The 19,639-nt window shown below is 41.2% G+C and overlaps 1 protein-coding gene across 1 annotated transcript; it reads right to left on the bottom strand.

Moving 5' to 3' along the window:
• Positions 1-6,062: 6,062 nt before the first annotated feature.
• hapstr1a (HUWE1 associated protein modifying stress responses a) lies at positions 6,063-13,192 on the bottom strand. Its single transcript, XM_080855961.1, has 4 exons — positions 12,851-13,192; positions 10,805-10,885; positions 10,349-10,624; positions 6,063-8,142 (listed from the first exon to the last, which is right to left on the bottom strand). The coding sequence occupies exons 1-4, from the start codon at positions 13,044-13,046 to the stop codon at positions 7,898-7,900; spliced, it is 798 nt and encodes a 265-aa protein (XP_080712087.1). The 5' UTR covers positions 13,047-13,192; the 3' UTR covers positions 6,063-7,897.
• Positions 13,193-19,639: the final 6,447 nt, after the last annotated feature.

Raw genomic sequence — 19,639 nt, 5'->3', positions numbered from 1 at the left:
TCCTTCTGCCTTTATCCTGGAGCCTGAGAAAAGATTAAAAACCTGAGAAATGTAAATCCTCTGTAATTATTTCTCACCCTCCCGCTGTGTAGATAACACAAACATGCTTGGTTGGCACGGCGAAGCTTCACTAGGCCTCCATGCAAGCAGCGGTCCACTCCGCCATTAATTAGGCTGACTCCTTATTGGTGTTTGCTGCTCTCCTCCTGATAGGCACAAAAATAAAAAAAATGGTCCCGCCTGGATAATTCTTCCCCTCCTAATGGGTGCATTCATTATTAACTGTTCACTTCTGCTGAACTGTCCTGTCTTTTCCCCCCGGGGGTGGCTTTGCCTTAGATAGTTAAGAAAGAAGCAAAACTAAGTTTGGCCCCTCGTCCTTTCGTCCATTCGTTACGTATCCATCACTTAAATGAACAGAACGAATGGGTAGACTTCATGAATGGAGTTGCTCACTACTCAAGGAAATCATGAGAGTATGCGTATGAATAGTTTTGCACATTACCATCACATCATGTCATGCTAGTGTCGCGTGTACCGTATGGTGGATATTCTGTTATACATTGTTATCAGTAATGAAACACTGTAATGACACACTGTAAACACTCCAAATATTTCTAAAATTGTTTTAAGCATACTGTGATTTGATCATGTTTGTATTTATGTTAAAGGTATTTGGCAGACACTTCTGCCTGAAGCAACATACAAAGATAAAAAAAACACAGAATATTAACAACAGTTAGGCCCGAGACTTATGCATAATATGGCCTGATCATGACATTTTTATAAAACATGTAATGCCAGTACACCAGAATAACTGCTGATGTAAGCTACATCTATCGACCTTACAATGTTACACATAAAGGTGTAAGAAGGTAAAGGTTAAAAACGTTTATATATGTATATTGTGTCATATTATGCAACTGAGAGGAAGAGAGAGAGAAAGAGCGAGAGAGAGAGCAAGAGCGAGAGAGAGAGAGAGAGGGAATTAAAAGCCTATTACAGATAGTCACCATAGTGTTGTCTATCCTGTTGAAAACCTTAATTCTGCACTCCAGTTCATCCATGTGGACTCTCTGTCCATCACAGCTACAATTCCACAGGCATTCCTGCTTTCCTCTCCGTGTTCTTAATAAGTGACCGTGCTCACTCTCCTCTCCGGTGGATATCAGCCGCGATGTTATTTTAGGATTTTTTTTTCTTCTTCCCTCTCGCTCAGGAGAGAGATGTAATTGTTGAATATTTAAACACATCAAATGAGGGCTACAACCTAGGCGATCAATTATTCAGACACATTCTACAGCAAACATTTCCACCTTCATGAGCTTCGACAAGCCTCAACAAACTGCTCTCCATTAAGAGGCCCGGAGCTGGGGAGCCGGGCAGCGGCAACTTTCCAAGGGGGTCAACCGCCTGTGAGCAGGGCAGGCAGGATACTGGATGGCGTACCACACGGGCATATCATGTGTCTGCCAGCATGAAAAAAAGGCTGTTATGTAACATTGGACTAGTCACACAGTGATGTATATGTTTTGAGTTCGCGACATACACAGCTAGACTCAGGTAACCTCGAAGCTCGCGTGGCCTTCTAGAACAGGCCTACTCAGCACATGGTAGGATTCACCAACAGGACTCGCTCTCTTTGCCCTCTCAACCTCCATTGGAGTCACAGAGACAACTGAAATGGAGGAGTACAGCTCAGCACATCTGAGTGACATAACGTGCCGCATCCTTTTTATTCTCCGCTGGATCCGTCTCTGGAAAGCCGTCATGCGGGTGGGGGGGGGCAGGGGGGGGTTGAACGACCCGTTCAGATAAGACCGGTGTAAGACGTGAGGAGGAAGGGGGGGGGGGGGGGGGGGGGGGTGGTGGGAAGGGAAGAAGTAGGAGAACACAACTTTGTTTTTTTTTTTCTACTCCAAGAATGCGAGCTTGGCTTTGTGTTCAAAGAGGAGTTCTGAGAGAAGGCATCCATAATTTAGGGGCTGTAGCTGAGGAAGTGCAGCAGGATCTGTGGGAGTGTTGAGCATCACTGCATCATGAGGACTCTCTGCATTTTTCATCACATTCAAAAAAAAAAAGAGAGACACACAGACAACATGATAGAGGGATGAGAGAGTGAGAGACTAAAAGGGACAGCAAGAAATGGGAACAAAACAGGAATGACGCACTGCCCCGAAAAAAAAAACGTGGCCGGGTTGACAGCCGCGCTGGCTACACTTTGCTGTAGTAGCGCTGGTTCTTCCAGCTGTGAGCTCCTGCCCGAGCCCCCCTGCCTAGAGCACAAGCCTGAGGGTCTACATGAACCCCCGCCGTACCGCCTGTTCCAAAACTCCACCACCCCCCCACCACCCACCACCACCCACCGACGGCCTTCTCCACGCTGCTGTGGAGCAGCACCGTGCAATGAATGATTCAGACAGATTTGGGAATAAGATGCACACACTTGGGCTCGGGCCAACAGTGAGTCAGGCATTGTTAGTGTGTTTTTTTTCTTCCAAGGGGGGGGGGGGGGGGGGGCAGATAGAACTCTGAATTGCTAAGCTTGTGCTAAATTGTGAAAATGTACTCCGTGGAGTGTTTATCAGTGGCCGGTGGACAGCAACAACAGGACACTGAGCATATCGATTGTGGCAGCACTCTGACATTACTGAGGAGAGCACAGCATGTGTGAGGGGCGACGTCAAATAAAAGTATCAACTGACATGACGATATTTATTTCTGTATCGCTAAGTCATTTATGGGTAGAGGCCAAACCCAACTATCAGTGTAGCTGCTTTCCTTTGATATTGGCTCTTAAATCCCACGGATAGTTGTAGGTTTTTAGGTTTTTATAAAAAATTATACACACCGAGGCAGAAGTCATACGAAAGTCACGAACTCAGAGGACAGAAAAGTATGTTGAGCAAGTGAGAGGTTGTCAGAGCTGTTTGTCATAGGATGTCAGAGACTGCTGTGTTCCCCCTTGACTACACAGCAACGTTTGTCACTCTCTAGCACAACATCCACGCCAGGGAGCCCATTTAATTTGGGTTGAACCGGCAATATGGTGCCCCTGGATGCTTGCTTTTGCTGTTCCTCATCGCCACGGCGCTGTCAGGGTCTTGCTTCATGGGCTTCGTAAATATTTTATCCGCAGAGACGGAAAAAGAAAGGCTGGTGTATGGATGGCCTACCTCCATAGCACGGTGATGGGAAACGTCACGTGTGGCAGTTGCCAGGTTGGTGAGTGGAGAAACTGGACGTCGTTTCGTGGAGAGGGAGCTTTCAGGGCGGCAGCGGCCATTTTGGGGGCCTGTGGATCCATAGTGCAGATGATGATGCCAAAGTGTTTTGGTTTGTGAAGCCTGAAGCCACGACAGAGCACCTGTCCTATGGAAAGGAAAGATGTGGTTATGGTCACACACACACACACACAACACACACTTATGCTTGTACACACACACTGTGCAAAAGGTTGAAAAGAGTAGTTGCTATGATACCAAATGTCACACACACACACACACACACACACACATACAACAACCATCCACACAGAGGCGCACAGAGGAGTGCACGAGAGTGACACAGCCCTCGAGACCTAAGGGAGCTGCCTTAAAATCGTGTGCTCTTGAGCCGCCGTGAAGCGAAGCCAGGCGTGAACTGCTTAAGTAAACTGAACAAAACTCCAGAGTAAGCAGTCAGAGAGGGAGAGAGAGAGAGAAAGAGAGAGAGAAAGAGAGAGAGGCACTTCTCCCTCTCTTTTTTCTCTCTCTCTCTCTCTCTCTGTCTGTCTGTCTCTCTCTGAGCTGAGTGAGCTCCCTCTGAGGCTGTGTCTGAAGATGGGCTCCAGAGACAGAGAGCTTTTCATCACTGCCTGCTTTTATGAGCTCTCAGTGAAGACTTCACATCAGCAACACAAGAGAGAGAGAGAGAGAAAACCACACACACACACACACACCTGCAATCAGCGAACAGACACACCTGAGGTCAAGCAGTTGATTAGCCAAGAACTGTTGATCAGGCCAAGAGCAATGCCATCCATTGCCTCTACAAACATATCCAAAACAGATTGAGGTAATTACATGTTGTTTGAAACCATCATCTAGCTAAGACTTACATGGCTGGGATGAGGAGCACATGTGACACACCCTCTCACTCATTTACTCAAACACACACACACACACACACACACACACACACACACACACACACACACACACACACACACACACACACACACACACACACACACACACACACACACACACACACACATGCCCCCTGTAATGACATCCCTCCAGAGCGATGACCCTGGGGCTTAAGTGTACCTAATTATTTTAAATACTGTAGTTTTCATATTTAGTTTATTATAGTATTTCCACCAATCCGCAGATAGGGTCCTGACATAGGCCTAGCCATGCTCCCTGCCTCATCCCGCCTATCCCCCGCTGCGGGTGCTGTCGCTCCAAACCTGGGCTCATACTGACGCCTGGTGGTGGATGTCTGGACTGCAGCTGTGAACTGAATGAGACGAGAATTCCCATACTGGTAGTGACGTCTGCCTCTCTCTATTTCTCTGCTGCATCCTCTGGTCAGGAGAGATGCGACTGGATATGAGGAAGGGAGGGAGAGAAAAAAAATTGCAAGTACGAGATTAAAAGAGTTGGTTGCCATGGCGACGACCTCATTCACAAAACCGACATAAAGGGGTTCAAAACCCTGTCGTGTTAGTGGGAAGCCTCGTGTGACGAAAATGCCCATGCTCATTCGCCTGTGAGGAAGAATGCAGTGCACCAACTTCTTTCAGCGGAGTCTGCACACAGAGATTCCCGCACCAGGCGACGATTGTTTTTACACCTACCATTAACGCATAATTCACTATTTACCCAACATGGACTCATTTTAAGTATAGGATCAAGGTCTGTTCAGCGTAAAATCACCATAAAATTGAAGATTGAATGCAAGACAAAATCGCAATGAACACACGATTGGCAAGCATATGAGAGTGTTTGATGTTACCGGCGGCATAGCATTGCAAGATACAAGGACTAATATTCTATGTTATTATTCTTGTCTATGGCATAATCAGATTAGCTGGACAGCTTCTACACGTTTAACTTGAGATATGGATATTCTCTGCCCTACATTTCATCCAATCAGATTTTAGATGTTGAAAATCTTGGGGAGATGCTGGCCAAGTATTTCTGGGTGTAAGTAGGGTCAGTTCTACAGATGTTTTGAGTGAGACAGCTACACCAACACATATTTAAGCATGCAAGGGTTTTTTTTTTCTCCCCAAAATAGGTCTCCTCAGCAATGGTAATCCTGTCAATGCCCGCTTCTTTGCTGAAGAACTTGCCTCAAAAGGCCAAGGTCGATACACACAGGGAGACTAGAACTCATTCAAGAACTAATTTTCTTCCAGGGGTAAGTATGCCAACTTGATTATACATTTGGTTACCACAAGCAGACGTCCCCTTCCCTCAAAGCACTCCCTCACGGTGGGAACAGGAGCTTAATACACCATAAATCAATATGCATATCATAGTTATTACTCACAACGTAGGTAGTGTGTGCTTGTTTTCCTCCAATGTTCCACAAAAACTATATTTAGACAATCATTACACTGGATGGCTTCGTGGGTTGTAACAATAGCGGCGTTTTGGCCAAGAGATTAAATTCTCTGGCAAGCACTGCTGATCAACATTTAAATTTAGCAGCCAAAGACTTTCTTGTTTCAGCCCAAACCTGGTACTTGACTGCCACCCTGTGGACTAATAAAGAATGAGCTCGATTTACACAGCACCGCATTTGGATGAAATGCTGTTGTATTTTTGTGATAAATTGTACAAACATATCAAGGAACTAATCCCCCTCATTTTGGCATTTTTAAAATGAAAACAGTAAATTAATCCAAGAAAAATATGCGTTTGATTTTTTTTTTTTAGCACATTTCACTTTGATAAGAGTTAGCAAGAATCTGAACAGCCATATTCTTTCAAGAACACTTCATGCAAATCCAGTTACATTCATGCTCAAAAAATTATTTTAACAGAAACGTAAACAAAAGACAATTTTTTGCATATTTGAAAAGTCTTTAATAACTTAAGCCCATACACTACTGCTTCTTTTAAAAAGGGAAACATTTTACATGGCCACATTTCGCAATATTTATTTCTCCAACACAATGCTCATCTCAACTTTTGAAAAAGACATGAACAGTGTGGCAAACTGCTGTTAACTTGACTGATCTCATTGTTGTCTATACAATCAGTGGTTAGCCAGCATCTATACCTGGTTGTTGTACAACCTGTTAAATGACATTGGAAAATGATTGATACATTTAAATGTACTTTTTTTTTTTTAAAGATTAGTTGGTGATATTCCTTGTTTATTTATTAAAATAAAAAAGCAAGCCAAAAAATAATGAATAAAGTGACATTTCTACATAATTGTCCCTGGCTGCCCCCCCATCGTTTATATATGACAATCAACAGGCTGAAACAAACTGTGCTTAGTAACGATAACTGTGAACCTAAGTTTCCCCCAGAACTGGACTCCTTGCATGTTTTGGCATTGGGATATTTCTCTGTTTGTAAAAAGTACAGATGCCCAGGAAATCACTTCTATTTCACGCCAGCTTCAGAGGATAACTGTTGACATCTTACCGCTTGGTTTCTTCAGTTATGCAATGCACTACACTCAGTTACAATTTATTCCAGGTTTACCTCTGCATCAGTCTCTGCAATGTGCATCAAAATACTTATACTCATGTGCATCTGCATCTGTCAATCTCACTGAACGTTTACGTGAGGATTTCTCTTCTTGTCAACTTTCTTTTTAAGAAATGCCTCGAGCACAGACGGGGTTTGAGTGCATGAAAATACAAGGGGTCAGTAAGTCATCTCTGCTTGACAAACAACTCAAGAGAAAGGCTTCCTTATGCAACATGGAGTCCCCCCGTCCCCCCCAAAACAAAATCTGAGCTGTTTATTTCATCATGGCCACCCTCTTAAGGAAGTTGTCAATTTATTTCGTCATGGCCACCACTACTGTACAGACACACTGAATGGCTTCCTACGCCCTTGTTTAGTCATTGTCTTATTTTTGATCCAGCGGCATACAATTGTAAGATATTAAAAGCCAAATGGATCTGTAGTTGACTTAAGTGCAACAACATTATTGCAACTTTCTCAAGTTCACGACACAGAACAAAACAAAGACAAATACAAAGGAACTCAGCAGCGGCTTCAAATAAGACTAGCAAGTTGTAAAAAGCAATTGAGTTCAATAGTACTGGCGTCCTCACACTGCCATTATATAGAAACAAAAAAAAGCAGGTTGTCTGAATATCTGGTGTGAACTAATAGGTGTACAACGGACACCTGAAAAACGCTGAAAAATGAACATTCAGTGGTTAACTGGTATCACGGCTGAAGCATTAATAGCAAATAAGGGTACTGCCAAGCCATCTCTGGGCTTATCAGCTACCCATACTTTTCCTATATGATGAATACCGGCAGCGTAAAGAACTCAAAAACTGAACTCTACACTCAAATAATCAAGTACTGACAGACGTGTCCACTGAGTGCACTGAGAGAGGGTAACAGATATTGGTGTACAGCGAGAGGTATCTACTACAGTGGTCCAAACGTATGGCAATCATTATTGAATTCACTCTTATGTGATGTTCAATGGCCCTCGTTTCCTTTTTTTGTGTGTTGTGGGGGGGATAAGGTAGGGTTTGGGGTGGGGGGGGGGGCACAAAAGTTTTGAGGATTTAAGTGTTTTTTTTTTATTTATTTCATTTTTTTTTTTTTCCGTCAAGCAGCACAGTACATGACTGGGAGCTGGCAGGAGCTCAGGGGGGCGGTGGGGTTTTGGTGGGGGAGGTGGGTGGGTGGGGGTGGAAGGCTCAGAGCATTCGGTTACGTTTGTGGGTGGGGGAGTCTGTGATGACGTCGGCACACTGGGCGGAGCTGCGTTTCCTGGTGCCGCTGCTATCCAGGTGCAGCGCCATCTCCTCCGATATGAAAGTGTTCAAGTCCACATCGTGCAGTCCGTTTCTCCGCCGGCCCGGGTTCGAGCTGCTGCTGACGTGGGTGGGGGAGCCGGGGGTGCTGGAGCGGACACTGATGCTCGCCATTGCCCCGCTGAGACCTGTTCAAAGGAAAAGCCAGGTACAAACATTACTCTTTGGTTAAAAATAAGTAAATAGAAAATAGTAGTAGTAATAATAATAACACATTAAAATAACACACACACACACACACACACACACACACACACAATAGATCACTGGGGGAAAAATGGTTTCCAACAAGTCGTTCCAAGTGTTTCAATATGCAAATTTGACAGTAATGCAGACACTAAAGAGAGCATTGTCTGAATTGTCAGCATTCTAATTCTGCTTCAGGCTTGATGCATTTTATCAGTGTCATATTCGGAGAATGCAAATTCAATTGAAGGAGGGACACCATCAGACTAAATCTTTATCCAAGTAATATGGCTTCATAGAAGGACTTCCCTGTGCAAAACAAATTAAATCTAGCCTTGCTTCACAAACAAGTTCTAGCCTCTCCACAAACACCAGCCATTTAATCAGAAATTGTGAATACATTTTTCCCTCAATAGAATATGTGAATATCCGTGACAAATTGAAGGGCTGCAGGGGTGGTCTGTATTGCGCTATACACGTCTCAAAAACGAATCTTCCAAAAAGGAACATTTAAGCAACACATCTTGCACATTCAAATACAGACACTGGTTATAAATTCTGTCCTGTAGAATAGTTGATAAACAGGTGCTTATTTTCCACTTATACAGGTAACAACTCATGATTTCCTAACCATTCAGAAATCAAATCTCAAGTACTTGTAAATTAACCTGGCCCCTATGTCAAACACCACAGCCTTAACTATATCAGACAACAAAAAGTTGCTGAAATAAGTGGAAACCAATACTGATTTTAGCCTAATGACTTTAATTACACACAAAACAAACAATCATGAACCAACGGGTGTAGCCTTTAACATCAAGAGCATGTTCATATTTCAGGTTCTAAGAATAAACAGTCATGAGGCTGGTGCTGATTCCAAGTACGGGAAATGTTTTAAATTGGATCCATTTGTAAGAAAATAATTAATAAAGACCTTTCAGAGGCCACTTTTTCCCCCTGTTTTCAATCTGAATATCATTCAGACTATGCTTGATGTGATATTACAACCAAACCACAAACACAACAAACTGATTTGAACTACTGCCATGATATGGAGAACAGCAGAGACAATTTCTTATTCTGGCAGACACTACTGGACCACCTGATGTGAAGTTTGGTTTTAGTCTACTTATCTGACAAGACAAATAAATAGAATGGATTTTATATTTCACTAAAATCTCAAGTGAAAACAGTCTTATAATATTGAACCCTTCTGATTTAAACTTTAAAGAACTATATACAAAACGAATAATCGTCCCATCCCCAATGTGTACACAACCAGATACAAGTAACAGCCCTGCATCACACTGCCAGTCAGCAAGGCCACTAGTGTGTTATTTTAAAGAGCTTACAGGGGGAAATGTCTACTAAAAAAACCCTTGCATTTGCAATTAACTAACTCACAGTTAGTGCAAGAATTTGCTGATTGTGTTTCATAATTCAAAACCCTCCTTTAGGCAAAGTAGCCTCCAGTATATATATTTAAAAAAAAAATGAAAAACTGTTAAAAACTATTGTGCCAACTCTGAAGCAACTTCTCCAAGGCCCAGCAAGAATCACACCAAACTAATGGCTAGTCGTTGCCCAAATAATCTCAGAATTGCAGCCAATATCAGATACCACAAGGAGTGCTTTTGACAGGTCATCAGATGCTTCTCCAAATATGACATGAGTGCAATTCATGGTGCTTCAGTCCACTGCAAACTGTGGCTTGTGAGATAAATCATCAGAGGGCAAGATTCTCAATTCGTACAGCAGAAGCCAAGCCTTTTGCCAGGAAAGTCTCTACTATTAGCACTTTGCCATGTACTGCAACTCATGCTGTGCACCAGATAATCCCAAACCCTGCACATTCACACCGTAGGCATGTTCTAGGGGTAGTTTTGATGAGACATCACATTAGGCCTCCATTGCCACACAAACTACCTGTGTCTTAGCCGCTATATCCGACACAGGAAGTGTCCAAATCCAGCACAGTAACTGAGCTGTTCACAAAACTGATCACATGTCGAAAATCAAAAATAGCTGGCAGAAACCACAGCACTAAAATTGAAACACATCTCTGTTGGTCGTGGTCTTAAAGAAGACACACATTTAAAACAACAAGGGGCATTATGACCATCATTCAACATTGCTTGCCATATTTACCGTGTAGTGCTATGGCCTCACGGAAGGGTTGTAGATCAGCCTCTACAGAGGAGACCGTGTCTGTGGAGGAAGCCCGATTTGGGGACATGACAGTCAGTTTGGGCGCAGCTCTGGAAGTCCTTGGCGGTGGAGCTTTGCCACAAAGGAAACTTATCAAATCCTCCCGGCGAATAGTTCTTCTCCGCTTTTTCACCCAGGCCAGAACATCCTTATTGCGTCGCTGATAGCCGATCTGAATTCCTAGGTCATAACTTCTTTGACGGGCATCTACGCTTTCTGTTCACCAAGGGAAGGAAATAAAACAAGCATTATGGATGGCGCTCATCAAGAGCAGAGGAATAAGCGTTCTCTTGACTCTTGTGAAAGACCATGCTGTTAAAGTGCAAGGCCAGCATGGAGCATTCTGTGTTTAGTTGTTATTATGATGACCATATTGACAAGAAATAAAACAAATACCTTTATATAAATTGGTAACAGCTGTTGCAGCATTTTGAAAGGGGACCCAGAGTGATATTCCCTGCTGGTGGCAAACTCGATCTGCAAACATAAAAATTATATCTTGAAGTGATTGTTGGAATCATTAGGTATCCATTTGTTAACAGCTTTTGCAATTGGAACAAACATGAAGAAGTCTTTTAAAGACGGTACACATGTATTTTATTAATTCAATTTCAATATAAACACACCGTTGCCTGCCGTGATTGCCGTTCTAACGGCAATACAAACTGGCATCTAAAATGACTCGAGGTTGCGTTAGGTAATGTCTCTGCGCCATTTTGTTAAATATCTGAAGTTGTCACTACACATATTACACATGACTATTGTAACATAACTTCAAATTCACACAGTACTACAGCTAGATTGTTATCGTCTTTTGCCTTTGGACTGGACAAAACTGTTCAGTTATTCATGTTAGCAACGTAACAAGCTTGTTTCTAAATGTCGACAACATAAGGTTAACCAGCGTCTTAACCAACCAAACTAACGTTAGCTAGCAAGATGCTGGCAGACTCGCTAGCTACGGCAACCACAACTCATTGTCTAAAGAGCCAAACAGCAGTGATGTATTTTTTTTATAAGAATCTCATAATAATGATGCTGTTAGCAACAGCTTACAGTACAAAGAAATAACAATGATTGCTTGTTCCTTAGCCAACTATGTAATCTTAAACATTACTCCTTCGGCCACATGGCTATTCATTAGCTTAAATTATTATTTGACATAACCTTCGAAAAAGGCTTTTAAGAGTGTGCTTATTGTTTAACCTGTAAACATGTAATGTTAATATCTATGTGTATATTACAGGTATAGCTTCACCATGATCTTCGCCATTTTGTGTAATTTAAGATAGCCATCATTTGCGAGCTAGGATATCAGTGCTAAGGACTTCAACATGAGAAACCTAGTTGTTTGACTGGATTACGCTGTCAAGAGCAAGTACGTCTGAGTATACACTTCATATGACCAATACATCAACACATATTTCATACCAATCCGAGAGTATTTTTCACCCACTCTATTCAAGAAATAGACGTTTATCATGAAATGTCACAAGAGAATGCGTTGCCGTAATTATTGTTTCCATCGCCATTTTGTTTTTAGCCAGCTACTTTACTTAGCTAAAGTGTCTACCAGCTGACACTTCAAGCCCTTTAGATTCCGAACAGACATTCCTAACTTACAACTAACATTATTGTTATGATGTACAAGGTGGTGATTGCATAAACATAAATTCATATAATTTATGTAGGGCCACCAAGTAGTCGTTGAATCCAGTGTCCATTAACAAACACTGTTACTATCTAAACTGTGATAGCTAGCACCTCAATCCGATCCTTGCCCTGAACGTAGATGACTTGCTAGCTAGCGAACTACTTGGAAGCAAACTGCTGTTAAAGTGTTTTGAAATATGGACTAGCCAACGACACCTAGTTAACGTGCAATATTGCACCAATAACGTTAGCCAAAAGCATTTAATTGAACTCAACAACCATGGACTAACTTCGCTAGACAAACTGAATCGGCCTCCGATTTGCTAGCCAAGTAACTTTAGCTTAGCGAATGCTGCGTTCCAGACAACTCGAAAGCCAGATATTTCCGATTTGAAATTTCCCATTTGTGTTCCAGACAAACACGGGAGACGAGATTGTTCGACCTTCTACTTGAAAAAAAAGACAATAGACCTCCCTCTCAAAGTCGGAGTGGCTACTTGGGAACTCGAGATTAGTCCATCAACCTCGACTTTTAAGTCAGAACTGAGAAACTTAAGTCGGATATATCCGACTTCCGAGTTATCTGGAACGCAGCGTGCTACGAAACGATAGCAAGGTAGCTATTGGTAGCTAACATGTAACTAGCTCGCTAGATACGTCCTAACCAGCCAACGTCAGCTGTTGTTTTGGCGAAAATATGCTAAGTTAGCCATGTAGCTTGTTAGCGAAATTAGCAAACAAGCTAATGGCGACAATGATAGTACACGATAAAAATATCCCAATTCGGACCTTTATAAAGTTGAGCAACTGCTGTAGCGGAATTCTGGAAAAGATGCCACAATTTCTCCTGATTTTGATCTGCCTCTTCTTCGCTTGGCTCCCTCTGCTCGGCTTCAGCCAAGCACTGCCGCTCCCATTTTGAGAACCAATGTTCGGGTCCGTGTTCCTGAATCTCCGCTTCCCCTTCTTCTTTTTTATCCTCCATAATGGCACTGAATTTCCGAACTATATGACTATAATAGGTGGTGAATTGCTAACACTTTGACCTGAAAATACAATACCGTCGAATGTGTATTTATGTCAACTTCGTTACGGCTTTGACTGCGAGACAAGTCTGCCTCGACGACTTCTACCAACTCCCAAACAAACTAGCGGCGCTGCTGAAGGATTATAAAGAAATCATACTACCGTGTTGGGTTTTTGACTCCACCTCTTTGCTAGAAAGAACAAGAACGATTGGCTATTGTGACCTCAAATCGTTTACCATGGGGCCGCAGACGACTTTTTACTGGACAAAGAATACATCTGTCAGTGGAACGACACAAAGAAACCACGATGAAAATTCTTTAGTCGTTACGTAGTCAGCAAGGCTGGGAAGTTTTTTTATCAAATGCATTTGGTGGTGTCTGTCATGCGATAAGGGCCGAAGATGAGTTGGTTGCAGTATGTGCAGTTATATGCATTCCTTCGATAGGCAGGTTATAATATAATGGGTTAGATAGTTGGTTGCAGTATGTGCAGTAATATTATATGCATTCCTTCGATAGGCAGGTTATAATATAATGGAGATAGTACACATTTTTCATTAATTGATTAATTCGGTTTCATTGCATTGTCCTTCATGAACACGACGGTGTGAAAGAGTAAATTGGAAAATGCAATTGTACTTGGATGCCAATAAAAGCCAACAGCTCTGTTCACAGAACTATGTGACTTAACAAAGTGAGCTTAAAATTAAATTCTATTTTAACTTCTGGTGTGTATCATTTCAATAATTCATCTTAAACAAGTCATCTTATTGTTCTACAGCTACAACACCCTAGCCTATAATCAGACTCTGTTTCCATTTCATATGGTTGGGAGGCTACTTGAATTTGATGGTCCTGTAGGCTGTCAAGTGGCTTTATGGTAATGGTTTGAGTGTCCCCTGAAAAAAGTGACTGCACAGGTCCAAACACTGTGAGGGAGTGCGCCAGTATTTCAGTGTTCAAAAACTAAACATCTTAAGAAATGGATAAAAAATAACCAAACCTGCAACCATAATTAGGCCACTGCATTACTCACACCGTAAATTATTTTTATGTCTAAAACCTTGTCTGTCTGTTTTTACAATTTGTTTTCCTTACTGCACTGTTTTGTCAAACTGTTGCTTATCTTTTTTATTATTATTATTTCTTTTATTTATATTATTTTTTTTCTTTTATTTCTGTATCTCTCTCACTCTATCTAAGCCATGCCAAGAGACAACGGATGAAAACTATCTAACCTAGCTAATTCCAGTGCATTTACATTTTTCTGGAAAATGTTTATCAATGCACACACTGTCATTTTCAAATAAACGTATACATAACACAAATAAACTGCCTGTATAACAATAGTTTCTATTTCATTATGCATTTGTAATGTACATGTGAAATGGCATTCGTGACTGTTCCCAATTTACACCACAGAAGTGAGAAAATGGAAGATGAATTGATTTATTAAAAAAATACAGGCCATTGAACACGTACAAATCACTGTATAAGTTTGGGTACTCACACTGTGTTGCGTTTGGTTCTAGCTGTGATCATAAAGTCAATGTTCATGTAAGAAATATGCTTAAGAAAATGAACCAAATTACAATTAACTGAATACAAAACACTGAAAAAAAACTTTAATCTGTATCCTTAAACTTTGAGTTCAGTTAACTGTGAAGAAGTCCACTTAAAGATCTTCAGATCTTGTAAAATTGGCATATTTGACACTCTGACCATTTGTTTTTATATTTCTTGGAATATTTTTTCTGCTTATTTGCAATTTTCTGTTTCATTCTCTGTATTTTCTTCTCACCCTCCATCAACTACAACAAGATAGCTAAATCTAAACCACTAGCTAGTGGTAGTCTAAAGGCGGCTGCTTGGTTCAGCGTTGGGGTTAATTGTTCCGCAAAATTTACTCAGTGCAGTTCATGCTCCCAAAGGTTGCGCGTGTTGTCAAGAGCCTGCCATTTGCTTGGCAGATAGAAAGCTGTTTCCCTAACAGAAAGTCTGAAGCTTGAAGTTCTTTTCAAACCTTTGCTTGGGTAGCACTGTTAAACTGAGCAGACGTGCAGACTACATTTTAGTAATCTCATCACGTAACATTCGTTTTCTAAAAACAATCACATAGTATTGCATGTTTTACTGTGGTAGAAAATACGTTAGCTTAATGCTAACGTATATGGGGAATCCTATAGAGACCGCGCTAGGTATTAGCATCAATTAATTCACGTTAATGTTTTTGTATGAGCCTGACATTTGCTCTGCAGATAGATAACAGGTTCCCTAACAGAAAGTCTGAAACTTGAAGTTCTTTACTTGGGAAGCACTGTACAACAGAGTAGACATGCATAATATTTTAGTAACCTCATCTCGTAACATTCGTTGATAGAATGCAGGCTGCGAGGCTCGCGTAAGACCTTATTTAAAAGGGTATTTCTTAGAATTGGGGCCTATTTCAGTCCACAGGGTGTAATTATATTAAAAATGAATTAAATCTAATACATTTTAGACCCATTAATTAGTATAGACAAAAACAAGCCTAGACTTTTTTTATGGTTGCTCTTACTAATGATTTTCACACATTTTATTGGTGTTTAGTGGTACAATATCTGTGTTTTGGTGTTGTCCGCCACCATAGTTTTCACATGTCGTGCCATATCTCAAGCATTATTTATCACAAATTAAAAATAAAAATATGCATAATGAATTTAATGTTACTTGAACTAATACACTACATGCACAGATTAAGCATATATATGCATTTAGTACTTTATTTGGGTTCATTTCTACCTGTCCCATGGTTTAGCCGTCATTACCATCACACTCTGCATAAAGGCACTTTCCTACAGTTTTTTCATCAAATGTTTATTTGGTAGCCATATCTTAATATCATAGTGGAGCACATGCATTTCAAGCTGCAAGACTGTAGCCTTGATGTCCAGAAAAGTAAGTAAATCTACTCTTTATTCTTTGTGTGGGGCATGCGCACTTATTATGCGTCATTACCATATGTGTTGTATTTCTGTATTTTTGATTTTTTTAAATTATTTTTATGATTTTAATAGTTAAAATGGTGTACATTACATGTAGAAAGTAAGCTACACTTGCTTAGCCATCCTCTTTGCTAGTAAGGCTAGTTTTTTGGCAAAAATGTCATTACCAGCACAGTCATTAGCACATTACAGCTTGTTGCTATAGGTTATGAAGTGATTTGTCATCACCGCAACACAAACTGTCATTACCAGAACTGTAATGTCATCACCATCACATACATATTTTTGCCAATATATTATGTATAAATTACAAAACATCCAACAATTATATATTTTGGACAATCTAAATGATCACTGTATAAAAAAAGTTGAGACATATGGCATTTACTTGACTACTTGACTATGTTCAATGATGTGATGGTAATGACACATTTACTTGAAATTTAGTTAAGAAAATGGCAAAAAATCTGAAATTCCCTTATCTTTTGGTCTCAACCCTGCTCATAACGTTGCTTCTGACTAAAGAACTGATAGTTTAATGTATACCAATTAGTCAAATTTGGAATTAAAATTTTCAAAATTTCAGCAACCCAATTTGGCCCTTAATCTAAGAATTACCCAAAAATTGACGCTAGTCTAGAAAAAGGGGCCGACGCACGCAAGACGTGAAAAGTCGCGCAAGGGGCTTGCGCGGCCTCTTGCGCTTGCGCTTACGTCCCCGAGCATAAATCAGCCTTAAGATGGACTGGCAAAGCTCCTCTTAGTAACTTATTTCTTGATCTCAGCTACAACTCAGCTGGGGGGGTCTGGTAGCACATAACAAGGCATTACTGCCATTTTGGTCTACAAAAAAACCTGATCTTTTTTACAATATTGCAGTGGGTTAAGATTGTTTGAGATGTCTCCGGGGCCAGGGAAGAAACCACATTTGGGACTTATCGCGATAAATACAGAAAATACAAGCCTTTGTTGAAGTTCGAAAAGACCTCATTTTGATTTATCTTCCCATGATCTCAGTGTTCATGACATAAGGCAGAAGCTGATCCAATCACCCTCACATCTTTGGATTGATGCTCATTAGCTATTCCCTTAGCCCAGTTTCAATCTCTTGGAGGAACGGCCCAAAACAAGTGTAGATCCAGTGAATATAGAATGTGTAGAACAAGTCTGGAGTCATTTGACATGGACTGTCGACCTCTGCCAACATATCCAGTGTAAATACTCTATCTAAGTATCATAGACAAATAACTAGCTCGGCCTACTTTGATGACTTGAGACATGTTTTAAGTCTGAGGTCCAGTAAGGTGCACAGATGTGATGTCAATTATGTGGTCAAATCTCTCTGAAAGGTGGTAAAGCTGAGAAATGACTATTCAGACATAATGAGACATATATCATTTTATCATTATATATGTTCAGAGGAGATTTCAAAATGGTAAAAAATACAAAAGTATTTGGTTAGAATTACGAAGACATCAGCAGATACTTTTAAGAACTGTTTGTTCCGAAGTGGCACCAACTTGTTTTTGCACCACATCCCACAGATGCAGATTGAGGTCTGCAACTTGGAGGTCATGGCAACACCTTGAATACTTCATCATGTTCCTCAAACCTTTTAGGTACAGGTGGCACTGACAGGTTTCAATTTGACAACCACTGCCCTGATCCAGAGTGTCCCATGCAGCAGAACCTCGCACTCGCTCTGCTTCCCCAGGTATTTGTTGTACACATAGCCAACAGTCCACATTATGCAAAATATCCTATGTCCATCATCAAAACGTTTTGTGATTTGGATCCCTACAGATTCCCCTCAGTTGGTTCAGACTAGACAGGATAGGCTTTGTTGCATGGTTTGTCCCTCCTACTCAAGACTGCTGGAGGAGGAGCCCTCCACAGGCCTTGTGCCATTTCAGAGATGCTCCAACCCATTTACCTGATCTTAACACTTTAGCCATCACCAGAGTTGCTTATAGGTCTTTACTCCTGCCTATTTTTACCGCCTCCTGAATGAAGCTCATGTGAATGGAGTGTATACCTTACAATATATGCCAGACCTTGAGAAGCACTGGTGTTGCATGGTTATCATTATTCACTTCATCAGTGAGTGCCTGGTCATAATGTTTTTGGCTCATGGTGAAAGGGATGAAAAAAATGTCAAGGTAAAGGTAATTTGGTACAGACATGAAAATGTTATCAGTTTAGAAGCAATTAGGTTTTAGTGAAATGATCTAGGGTTAGGGTTAGGGTTAGGGGATGATGTAAGAACATTATATGTGGTTAGAATAAACCAGATTTATAATTATTTATCGCCTAGCAGTGATGGGAAACAACTGACCATGCAATAGACTGAAGGGGTTTGAGAAGCAATTGTTACTGATGCTGTATGCCAGGTAAATGGAAAAATTCGTTTCTGTGGTCCAAGAAGAGGGGGAACCTGGAACAGAAACCTCATGACACCAACTGAGAATCCTGGAGAAAATCAAACATTCTGCATCTTCCTGGTTACCAGAACACAGAAATAATCAATGGCATTAGTGAGAATCAGTTGTGACTCCTGATATTTTGCCATTTTATTTACATCATGCAGTGTCACATAAGTCACTGGATGCATGATGTTTGTTCTCTTTGATCAGTCCTATTCTATCTTAGAGTTTTATAGCATTTATAAATATGACACTAAACATTCCACAGTTCCCCGCAACAACCATAGGAAGATTTTTATCATTGATAAATAAATTGCACTTGAAGGTGCAGTCTGCGATTCCATACACGTTATGTCAAATTCAGCGAATTGCTCCTTGCACTCCTCTAGCTGTGCGTTCAATGTTTGCGGTCAGGGTGCAGGATTGGTACCCTGTAGACCTGCTCTTTCCCTTTACTACAAACGGTGTCAGGAGTGGGATGACTTGCTGTGAGGCCATCGGAGGCAGTATGTGAACCGTATGAGGGACCCCCAAGTCAGGTCGAACCATGTGTGAGGAACCCCTGAGATGGGTGAAGCACTATAGTGTGTGGGGCGCCCTGGGATGGAAGAATTACGGTTGGTGGATGCGTGAGGGATGCCTGTATGCGTGAAGCGCATGGGTGCCCTTCCTGAAGGGTGCAGGTTTGGTACTCTGTAGACCAGAGTTCAAGGCTGGGTGGGGTGACTGCTCTCTCCTTTTGCTACACCCAGCCAATCAAAACAATGCTTTGGGATCATGAAAGGCAGGGGTTTCACCCAGCCAATCAAAACAATGCTTTGGGATCATGAAAGGTAGGGGTGTCATTTGTTTGGCTGTTGATCTCAAATATGAATTACCTTTTACAAAACCGTAACCAAATTGTGGTCTGAATCTTTAATTAACTGACGGATCAAAATAAATCAATTTACATCAAGGTTGACATTTGGGAAAGGCCTAGAATCACCACATGTAATCACCACATCTCAGAGTCTGTGAGCACGATGTTAAGTTCAGAACACTCCTGGCTATTCAACAAGGTGAAAGGACTGATGCAAATTTCTGACAAATATCAGATACTGAGAAAACTTTTAATTATAGATATTAAATAACAAAAATTGTCAG

This window comes from Sprattus sprattus, assembly GCF_963457725.1.
Source record: "Sprattus sprattus genome assembly, chromosome: 18".
NCBI lineage: Eukaryota > Metazoa > Chordata > Actinopteri > Clupeiformes > Clupeidae > Sprattus > Sprattus sprattus.
Note: the sequence above shows the minus strand (reverse complement) of the source record. Positions and strands in the feature narration are given on the sequence as shown.

Bases quoted from the DNA above. Each gene is read 5' to 3' on its own strand.
- hapstr1a (XM_080855961.1), bottom strand. From the start codon at position 13,046: ATGGAGGATAAAAAAGAAGAAGGGGAAGCGGAGATTCAGGAACACGGA. The intron at 10,625-10,804 runs GTATTTGTTTTA...CTTGGTGAACAG, and splicing joins TGTTACCAATTTATATAAAG to AAAGCGTAGATGCCCGTCAA. The intron at 8,143-10,348 runs GTAAATATGGCA...TCCTTTGAACAG, and splicing joins TGAGGCCATAGCACTACACG to GTCTCAGCGGGGCAATGGCG.